Genomic DNA, 11688 nt, shown 5'->3' with positions numbered 1-11688 from the left:
AAGAAGATGTGGTATATATACACAATGGAGTACTACATGGCAATGAGAAAGAATGAAATATGGCCATTTGTAGGAAAGTGGATGGACCTTGAGGGTGTCATGCTAAGCGAAATAAGTCAGGCAGAGAAGGACAGATACCATATGTTTGCACTCATAGGTCTAACAGGAAATTTTCAGAATGATCTAGCTTCAAGAAAAGGGAACACATTATTTTTAATGGTGAGACTGGATGTTTTCTTACTAAGAACGGGAACAAGACAGAAATATCTGATCTCATTGTATCTTACTGGTTTCTGCAATACTATCAGGCAATTAAAATGGAAACATAAACATGAGAAAAGAGGAAATAAAATCTCTCTAGTCTGAGACAACATCTACACAGCAAAATCTAAGGAAACTATAAAATCTATTAGAAATAATTGAGTTTAGCAAGTATACAAAATACAGAATCAGTATTCAAATATCAATTTTATTTCTGTATATATCCAAGTATTTGGAAGTTGAAATTGAAAACAGTACCACATATACTAATATAAAAATTATGAAATATTTAAGGATAAATTTGACAAAAGATACTCAAACCTTGTACACTTGAACAACTGCATGGTTGATAAAAATTAAATACCACCTAAATACATAGCAAGATATACCATGCTCAGAGAATGAAAGAGAATATTTTAAGATGTCATTTCTCCATGAATTGACATAAAGATCGATACCATCCCATTCAAAGCCTCAGCAGATTTTTTTTGGTAGAAATTGATATGCTGATTCTAAATCTTACATGGAAATGCAGTGCACCTGGAGTAACCAAGAAGTTTGAATTATAATAATAAAATATTGAGATTTATACTACCTGACTTCAAGTTTTAGGATAATATATATATAATGTATATATGTATATAATAAAATGTTGAGATTTATACTACCTGACTTCAAGTTTTAGAATAAAACCATAGTAATCATAATGGCATACTACTGACAATTGTATCAATGAAACAAGATAAAGAGTTCATAAAAAGACCCATTCATAAATGGCTAATTGAAGTTTGACAAAGGTTCTAGGGCAATTCAGTAGGAAGAATAATTTTCAACAAATGATGCTGGAACAATGATGGCCATTAAAAACAAGAGACAAATTTTTCTCAAATCACATATAGATCTAAGTATTACAACTAACCTTCTAGGAGGAATCATTGGTAAAACATCTTAAAAAGTAAAAATTTTATTTGACAGAGATTTCTTTAAAAAGAAAAAGCAAAAAATAGAAAACAGACCTTATCAGAATTACAAATGTTTGCTCTTCAAAAGACACTAGTGAGATTATTAAAAACAGCAAGATGTATAGTGGAAGAAAATTTGGCAAAATACACTTCTACAACTCAACAATAAGTACACAACCTTATTAAAAAATAGGCGAAAGAGGCAGACAGATATGAGATGGGAAATAAGCACATGAGAAGGTACTCAATGTTATTTATCTTTGGAGAAATGTGAATTGAAGCCATATTTCACTTGTGACTACACTTACGGTGAATGTTGAAAAATGTATAGAATTGTCAAATTACTAAGTTGTACACCTGAAACTCATATAACATTGTCTGCTAGCTATACTTCAATAATAAGTTTTAAAAAGTCACATACATGAAAATTCAGTCATGTGCTTCAATTACATGTAAGCCTTCTCTCATTTAAAAACAAACCCCCAGGCTTTTTCCAAATTGGGTAAATTCAAAAGGACTAATGAAAAGAAGTGTTGGTTAGGGTGAGATGCCACTGTAATGGTCACAGATTGGTTGCAGAAATGTAAAATATACAACCATCTTGGAAAAAGTTTCATTTTCTTAAAATGTTCTATGTATTATTATTATATGACATAGCAAACCTAGCCCTATGTACTTACCAAAGAGAAAGCGTTTGTTCACTTAAAGACTTGCACCCCAATGTTCACAACAGCTTTATCTGTAATACCTTAAACCTGGAATCAATCAAAAATGTCCATCAACAAGTGATGGATGCATAATTTGAGATATATCTGCACAATAGAATATTACTCAGTAGTAAGAAAGAACAAGCAATTAATACAGGCAAAAATATGGATCAGTCTCCAAACTATTACAAGTGAAAGAATCCAGAGAAAAAATCATACAGTATGGTTATGATTGTATAATAATCTAAAAAATGCATACTGTCCTGTACTGTCAAAAAGCAAACCAGTATTTTGCTTGTGGGAAATGGGATTGAGAAGACATGGATAACAAAGAGGCAGAAGAAGAATTTGAGTATATTGGAAGTTTATCATAATATTTGTGGTGATAGCTTCACAGACATATATTTGTAAAATATCAAATTGAATACTTTAAATATACATAGTTATATATTATATATAATTATAATTGTATATCTCATATACATATGATATATAACTTCGTAGAACCATTTAATTTATGTTAGCAATTTGAGTTGCAAAATACTTATGGATCACTTTGAAGAAAATTGATATCTTTATCATACTAATCTTTCTACCCATAGACATGAGACCTCTCTGGAGTTTTCTTTACTACCTTCCAGTAAACTGTATATCATTTTTCATATGGGACATGAACATATTTTCATGGGTTTATTTTTAGTATTTTATTTAGAATGAAAGTTAAGTTGTCACACTAAAGAGACTAACACTACAAAGACATATAGTTAACATTTATTTGGGTTTTTTTTGCACAGTCTACATGTGCCATTTATCAAGAAAGAGGGCTGGAAAGAATGTCCTCCATTGGGGCTAGTTTAGAAATCAGAAAATTATCAGATATTTTGCCAAACAAGCCCTTTACTTCCTTTCTTCATTTTTTTTTCTTTATCTAAATAATTTCTTCAAGTACTTGGCAGTTTTCAGAGCTATTGACTTTTAGTACCTATTTCTGTACCCCTAATTTTTTCCATGGATGTTTGCTGGCTTTATGTTTTTGATGTTTGTGTTTGACCTCCTGCCAATAGGCCTCATTTTATTTTTGACTATTGTGCTGGAAAGAGTTAACTCAGCAGGCCTGGGTTGCTCAAGCCCTTCACATTTTCAAGGATGGCTTGCCATCAAGATAGACCCTTGGCCAGTGTCCTAGAAATGAGCTCTGTGCCCTTATAATACTTTTCCTGATAAGAGTGTTTTTTGTGCCCGAGACTTGATGCCTGCCAGTGCCAATTTTATCAGATAGCTTATGCTAATAATGTAACTTGTAGTGTGCACCTGTTTTTGTATGCCTGAGGCCTTGGGCCATGAGGTATCAGTTTGATAAGATAGTTTATGCTAATAATGTGATTAATGGTGAACTCTTTTTGCTCTCTGGGACTGATGTCTAGGTACCTGAAGTCCCACAGATGACACATACATATATGACTCACCTCCAGTAGGAATCATGGAAACCAAGGCTTGGGTGACCTTCTCTGGTTAACAATACTTCGGATGTGTTGTTATACATCATTATTTAGAAAATTAAGTGCATCCATGCTATTCTCCTGGGAAAGGTCATTTAGAAGCTCGCATCTGTTTATTTTTCTGGAATTTTTCCCATGCACTTTTTTTATTTGCTGATGTGTATCCTTTTGCTGTAATAAATAATAACCATGACTATAATAGGTTTACTGAGTCATGAGTCTTTCTAGCAAATCACATCTGACACAGCTACCTTGAAGTTATTCCAAACAATGGATAAAATAGGAAGACAAGGTCATTGGTACAGATCTTTGATAGTTGGCTCTAAAATCTTACCTGGCCTTTGAAAAAGGGATTTGGGCAACAATCTATCAATTGTTTCTTGTTATTTGCAACCCCTGAGGCCCTCTGTTGGATTGGTTTCATTAATGGCTTTAGTCAGTAGCCTCCCTGTCTCTATACTCTGCCTTTTTACTTTTCAGTCTCCTTCTTTTTTGACTCTAGACTTGCTTTGGCCAATGGCATGTTAGCATACATGTATACAAACTTATATATGCATATTTTTGTTTTATCTCTTGAAACTCTGCCATGTCATTAGAGCAAATGTAGCATAACCTATGAGAGAGGGAGCCTGTGGATGTACCGACTTTTCCAGTAGAGACATCTGAGCCCAGGAAGCTCCGTGCTGACACCGCAGTTGACTATGAATACTTGCAAGAGCCCCACAACTGATTGATAGGTATTTGATTAATAAACACTCGTTATGTAGAACTTAGGTTTTTTGAGGACTTAGCATTATTGAGACAATAGCTAACAATCACAGGCCTTAAATATGAATTTTCAGTGTCTTTTTGTTTTCTTTTTCTTTTCTGTTTGTTTATTTTGAGGGAGTGAGCAAGCAAGCAGGGGAGGGACATAGAGAATCCTAAGTAGGTTCTGCACTGACAGTGCAGACATGGAGCTCAAACTCACAAACTGTGAGATACTGACCTGAGCTGACACGGAGTCGAACACCTAACTGACTGAGCCACCCCGGTGCCCCCACTATCTCCTTTCTTTCAAATTAGTCTACACACTAATAATCTGATCTTTTCTATCCTTTCCCTTAGAAATACAGTATCTGAAGGCATGTGGTCTGCCTTCCACATTATCGAAGCTATAGTTATATCAAATGTTTTGCTGTGATATATTCTATCCTCAAATATACATTAAAGCTTCTGTTTCTCAACTCCTCTCCGGTATCCTACTGGGCAGTATGATCATGTCTCTACTCAGTAATTCTTGGTAACTTTCCAACTTGATTCTTTACCTGTTTTTTTTTTTGGTTTTTTTTTTTTGTTTTTTTTTTGCCGCCTACTCCAAAGCAATTCTTACTGTTCTTATGCAGAGATAAAATTCAGTGAATTATTTCCAGCAACGCTTGCTGACCATCTTGCAACAGACTTGTCTTCATAATTAGTCAAGTATCTATCTATATAGGAAATGGTCGTGTCTTAGAGGTTCTTAAATGTTTGAATATTACTAGAGCATTCTGGCATTCTGTCAGTTCATCTCAGAGGTAATGGGTCTCAAAATATGCTACCTCAAAATATGGCACTTTGGCATTTTGAATGTTTTACAATGAAGGAGTTTAAGAAAATAGAAGCAGGAAAACCTGATTTTCCTCCCATCCTCTTCATGAAATAGGTGATAAAACCCTCATGTGAGAAGTACCCTCACTACCCCTTCCATTACCAGGACCAAAGCAGACTCTTTATCTCTGAAACAAAGGAACACTGAGAAGAACCTTCTAACAAATAGCTCTTGCACGTTTTCCCCAGTATACTTTTCTCATACTCTGACTTATCACATTTCTCCAAGACTGTTCATTCTTCATCACAGCTAGCATAAAATGTATTGTCTAATTTCTTCAGGTCTTCATTTCCTTATGAAGAATCTGAGTCACAGGAAACTTACATTGAATAGATTTATATATACTTTGTCCTGTTAATCTGTCAATTTACTTTTCAGACCCAGGTAGGAACCATAAGAGGAGTGAGAAAATCTGTTTCTCCCCTACGGAGGCCTTCTCTATCAATCCTATACAAAATAGCACCTGCCCTCATGCTGAAAAAACCTTCTCCATATCTTTTTCTCTTTATAGTGTAATATCAGATATATCTTCCAGAGTAGAATGTAATATTATTTGTGTAGCCATCTTTATTTTAGTTTTATTCTGAATATGATAGATCTTCAAGTACATATTTATTGATGAAATGAATGAATCTCATTCTACTCCTACCCTAAAACAAATTTTCCTCAACATGAGTTGGAATAATAAACTCAGGCAATAGATTATTGTGTGGTGTTCTTTGACAAGTCCTATGGAATTATCTAGGCATGGTCATGAGCTCTACTTATCTCCTCTATCCTTCAACATGTTCCTACCTGTGTGAGTGCTGGCATGTCTCTCTTTTTTCCAGTATCCAGTATGTGACTGTTACATCAGACATATGTGCAGACCACACACACACACACACACACATGCGTGTGTACTCTTATTCTCCAAGGTAATAGTCATTTCTTTCCTTTTATTTTATCAATGAAGGAGGGAGGGAGGAAGTGTGTGTGTGTGTGTGTGTGTGTGTGTGTATGTGTGTGTGTGGAGAGAGAGAGAGAGAGAGAGAGAGAATATGAGAATATGAGAATATATATCCAAGCAGGCTTCACACTGTCAGTACAGAGCCTGATGTAAGGCTCAGTCTTAAGAACCATCAGATCATGACCTGAACTGAAGTCAAGAGTCAGATGCTTAACAAATGACTGAACCATTCAGATGCCCCCAAAGCAATAATCTTCAGCAGTAGTACATTGTAAACTGAAGAAGAGAAATGTAGTATTTAATCATGAAGCACATTTTTTTCTTAAAATTTTCAATGTTTTTTACTTTTTAAGAGAGAGAGAGACAGAGACAGAGCACCAGCAGGTGGTGGGGGTGGGGTGGGGAGCAGAGAGAGAGGGAGACACAGATTCTGAAACAGGCTCCTGGCTCTGAGCTGTCAGCACAGAGCTCGACATGGAGCTCGAACCCATAGATTGTGAGATCATGACCTGAGCCAAAGTCTGATGCTTAACCCACTGAACCCCCCAGGCACCCACAAAGTACACTTCTACAGTGGAATTATAACTTTACTTTTATGGAGAAGCTTTAGTTCTCTTTTTCTCTTCTCTTTTCCCCTCTCTCAAATGATAACTAAAGAGACTTTCCTCACTTCTCTTATGATATACACTTATAGCTTCTTGCTAATGGATTCACTTTGCCTTCACACGTCGATTTCAAATCAGTGTTTCAAATTCAATTGCTTTCCTTGATGCTACTGTAGTCACAGTGTTTGTCTAAGTTATTGGACTGAAGGTTACTCCCAATGTAGGCACCTCCTTCAGCTTTGCAGATGGAATCAGCTTTGTACTTCTTTATAGAGAGCATATATATTTCAGCAAAATGTTGGTTATTAGATCCTTGAAACTCCAGGTAGCATAGATCAAGTAGTGCTCCCCTTGTTTCCCTTCCGTGAGGTTCACAAATCTGGGGCCACCCACGCGACAAGCTCTGTATGGAGTATCTATCCAGTGTCTATTATGGGGAAGAAAGTTAACTATTGTTCTAAGTTCAGTACTTGAGAGGACAGGGAACTTATAATTTTCCATCCCATTAAGATGACAATAAAGAACATTTTTAATTTGTAAACATCAGAGTAATGACGTAGAAACAAGTTGTCATGTCATTATAGCATAAGCCTTTACAATTGATTACAACACGCTGGATCACAGTAATCGAGGAAGCACAAGTTTGTGAAAGGTTAATTTCTTTACATCACTCTTTTTTACACACAGTCAATGCTATTATTTTTTTTTAATTTCACCCTGTTTTTCACTGAAGAGTGTTGTGCCATGTTGATTAATATGATTACAATATTTTGAAAAGATGGGGATTTCTAGGATAGTATGACTTACATGAATATCTGTTTGAGATGTAGATTCTGTTTGGCAATTTATTACATTGACAAATGTTAATAAAAAAATCCATCTTCCAGCAGTCTTACCATTAATTATTATGCACACTGTTTATGGAGAATACTTCATGAATATTTGCTCCATGAAAGATGCTATATTAGGTACTCAAAAGTAGATAGTAAAAAAATCAAACACATGATTCAAAAAAACCACACATAAAAGCATCTTATAGAGAAATATACAAACACAAGTGTAAGAATATAATAAAAATAAAATGTTTCATTTTGGGGGGGTGGAATTCAAAGCAGATATTTTGACTCAGGAAAATGTACTATAGATATGAGCTTGTGTATCACTCATATGTAAGGAAAAGGGAAGAAAACAGCCCAAAAGATGTTTTATTGCAATTTGTTCTGCAAGGAATAGAAAACAACTTTGACTCTCTGATATTGGAAAAGGGTAAATGATATGAGTTTCTTATTCGGCTTTAAAAAAGTCAGGTTTTCCAAAATTTTTTTCTAAATTAAATTTAAATTTAACATTCTGTCCTCTGATTAGGAATTTGGAGATTAAATTTGTGACAAAAACACAATACATACCTGTCTTATTTCCTCATCTGTGAAAATAGAAGTAATAACATTAACATTAACACTGTACATTATGATATATGCAATATTTTCTACTGCTTAATTTATGATATGGACATTTCAGGATAGTGTCAAAAAGTAAGGTGGTATTTTTCCACTTATATTCTTTCCAAATACTCAGGAAATTTTCAGATAATTTTTCAGCTGATTTCTATTGACTAATTCCAGTTGAAATCGCATTACTTCTACTTAAATTGGAATGCACTTATTATGCCATTGGGGAGTATTTTTAAACTCTATAAATTTTAAATACTTCGTAAATCCATAGCTCAGAGACATTTTAGCACTTCTTTGCTTTAACTTTTATGCTAATAAGTTTAATTGCATATCATATTTGAACTGTATGAATGTTTTTCTGATGGTTTTCTGTTGTTGGCATATTAACCTCTGATTCATGGTGCAATATTACTATTTATTAATTATTCTTAATTAAGTCCTTTTAAAGGGAATCTTTTACCTAAGTATTTTGAAATATCTTTAAAGATGAGTTTATATTTTTAATTATCTTTAGAAGCTATGTCTCCTTTAATTTTAGGACATGTATTTATAGTTGTAAATTACAGTAGATCTTTTTTTAACAGCCAGGTTTAAAATGTAATCTTCATTTCATTGCTTTAAAAACTAAAATTATTTAGAGTTGTGCATCATTTTATGTAAATAGTTGGATTTCTTTGAAATATTGATTGGTTTTCAGTCTATATTCCAATTAAAATCCAACCAGATAAGTGGTTTGGTAGGATTTAATGATTATGTCACCAAAAATAAAAATTTCTCAAGATTGAAAAAACAGACCAAAATAACAAATCTTATTTTGTTTAGATGTTCATATTATTGCAGATGAATTTTTAATTCAGTAGTAACATCTATAAAAATCATATAATGTGTTACCTAAATGCCATTGTTATTGTCACTGTTATATCTTTGGGTTCTCTGAGCAGCAGACACCAAGGCAGTTATCTCTTCTCTTCTAGGTTCAATAGCTGGGTCTGTAAAGTCAGCTGAAAATAGGCAGATTAACGGGGAAAAGGTATATGAATTAATTAATTTTAATATTACATCGTGAGAACATCACAGGAAAAAAGTGAATACTCAAAAATGAGGAATTTTGAGGGTTTATATACTGTTCTTTAAAAAATAATGTTTATTTATTTTTGAGAGAGAGACAAGAGTGTGTGCAGGACAGGGGCAGAGAGAGAGGGAGACACAGAGTCTGAAGCAGGCTCCAGGCTCTGAGCTGTCAGCACAGAGCCTGAGGTGAGGCTCTAACCCATGGACTGCAAAATCATGACCTGAGCTGAAGTCCCACACTTTAACCAACTGAGGCACCCAGGTGTCCCTATACTGTCTTTTAATAGGAGGAGATTTAAGGGAAAGTAAGTGATTTTTAAGAAAGATGCATGGGACCTTAGAAGCAGAGATGGGACATATGGTAGTTTGCGACAAAGCTGGTCTAGGTATGACTTCTGTTCTCCTCTCCTGTGATGAGTCATCCTTCTTTGGTTGATGAATCTCATGAGTAGGGGATTTAAGACAATCGTGTTCCTTTTAGAGGATCTGTTTTTATACAGGTAAGGGGAGTTCAGAAAGCCTCTCCCCGTGCTTACTGTTTTCCAAGTGGCTTCAGCTCAAAATAATCCTTATGACAAAGAGGTATATTTTAGGGTGACATATTCTACTACCCTTCACCAGAATTGAACATGCAAGAGATTTATTGGGGACATTTTATGGGAGAAAAAAATGAGGAGAGTCAGAAGAGGGCATATCAGACTGGAATGTAGGACTCGCACTTGTGAAGGAGATATGGTAGGACAGACAGTTGGGGAAAATGATCTTTGGTTGTAGAGCAATTCTAAGAAAGCTTTCTGCCTGAATAGTGCAGAGTATTCAAACCCAGAGTTGCTTACAGGAAAGAGCTTGCTTTAGTAACCCTGCTGCACTCAGTTACTGGCTGGGAACTTCCCAGGGGAAATGTGGCTTCAGCACAAAGGTGGTGAACATTCAATAGGTAGTAGTTAATTATGTTCCCTGAAGTAGGAGATCTCTGAGGCACATTTTCCTGGTATGAAAATGCCATTTTCAGTTCATTAGAATCTTCTTAATCTAATGGGACATACCTAGAATTTCAACAGCATCTGTTTTTCCATTCCTAAAATAGAATAGGGTTCAAATCATGTCAAGACTTCCTGTGTCTGAGGACATAACTTGGAAGAGATCATATGAAAACATAAAAAAATCATAGGATGTAATAAAGTTTGGTAGGATATTCTAAGAGCATAACAATACCTAAGTGGTTGTTATCTTTTCAATGAGACCATGTGAGCAGGCATAAGACTCAGACCACAGAAATGGGGAATTCAGGAGTAAGAAGTATGTAACGATTTAAACATCAAATAGCAGGCCCTCTTCCACTGGGATTCAAGGGCAGAGTTTAGTCCCTGGGAAGTTAACGGGTTGAATAAAATAGGACATGTCTCCAATCCTGGAATCTGGGAAAGAAACAATTTTCAAAGCAGAGATTCAGAGTTTCGGGCACAAAGAACAAAGTTGCACTTTTATGATAATAATTAGGGTGCAAGATAGGCAAAAATGTTTAACAGATCATAAGCCCAATTATCCAAACAGACCAGTCAGTAGGAATAGCAGACAGTACGTTCATAATGTGTCCCATTATCTTGTGCTAAAATTTCTTATTTTTCTGCTTTGTCAGTAGTCTAAGACACTGAGCCAGGAATGAATTATATTAGATTTAGACTCTTTCTGGTCACTATAGAAACTGAAGCTTAAGAATGAACAGGACTTGAGGTGCCTGGGTGGCTCAATTGGTTAAGAGTCTGACTTCAGCTCAGCTCATGATCTCCTGACTCATGAGTTAGAGCCCCACATTGGGCTCTTTGCTGAGCTCCAGAGCCTGGAACCTGCTTAGGATTCTGTGTCTCCCTCTCTCTCTGCCCCTCCCTTACTCACTTTCTGCCTCTGTCTCTCAAAATTAAATAAGCATTAAAAAAAAAAAAAGACAGTAGCAATACTAGATGCCCACTTCTAGTTCAGGCTGTCCCAAACTTATCATTCTCCCTATTTCTGTCCCTGAAGTCTATCACATTGTTGCTGAAAATCTTGGATGAATTTAAGGGAAAGGTATACATGCTCCTAGTCTGCATATGACCTCACTGAAGTCTATGGATTATTTCGAGAAATGTTAATGTTCTAGAATTTTTTTTTAATTTAGCACTAGTGCAATGATAGTCTGTTCTACCGAATACTACAGAGGGTTATGTATATTTTATATTTTAGGAGTATTTCATAGGAAACTTGTCTGGGCTAATGTTGGAAATCTTCAAGAAGTTTTCAGCTTTTTTTTCATTAGTTATTTAATATCTAAACTATCAAGTTCAAAAACTGTATTACATACTCATAGTGCTTTCCAGAAATACTCAGTTTATGTAGTATCATTGGAAAGGATTATTTTATTAATCATTTATGTTTATGGAAGCTTGCACTAAATAGCAACAATAGCATTGGAAAGTAATTAATAAGAACTTCCTATTAGCTTATGTAATGTCACATATATTCTTATCATTTCCATCTTTCAAAACTGCTGATTTCTTTTTTTTGGGGGGGGTT

General features: G+C 35.0%; 1 protein-coding gene across 1 annotated transcript in view; it reads right to left on the bottom strand.

Moving 5' to 3' along the window:
- Positions 1-8955: 8955 nt before the first annotated feature.
- Positions 8956-11688, bottom strand: part of LOC115286977 (lung adenoma susceptibility protein 2 homolog) — a 4608-nt gene continuing 1875 nt past the window's right edge. The window contains 1 exon segment of the mRNA XM_029933291.1: positions 8956-9065. Within this exon segment, the coding sequence (XP_029789151.1) occupies positions 8956-9065 (110 nt within the window).

The sequence above is a fragment of the Suricata suricatta genome, chromosome 3 (assembly GCF_006229205.1).
Source record: "Suricata suricatta isolate VVHF042 chromosome 3, meerkat_22Aug2017_6uvM2_HiC, whole genome shotgun sequence".
In the NCBI taxonomy this organism is placed as follows: domain Eukaryota; kingdom Metazoa; phylum Chordata; class Mammalia; order Carnivora; family Herpestidae; genus Suricata; species Suricata suricatta.
Note: the sequence above shows the minus strand (reverse complement) of the source record. Positions and strands in the feature narration are given on the sequence as shown.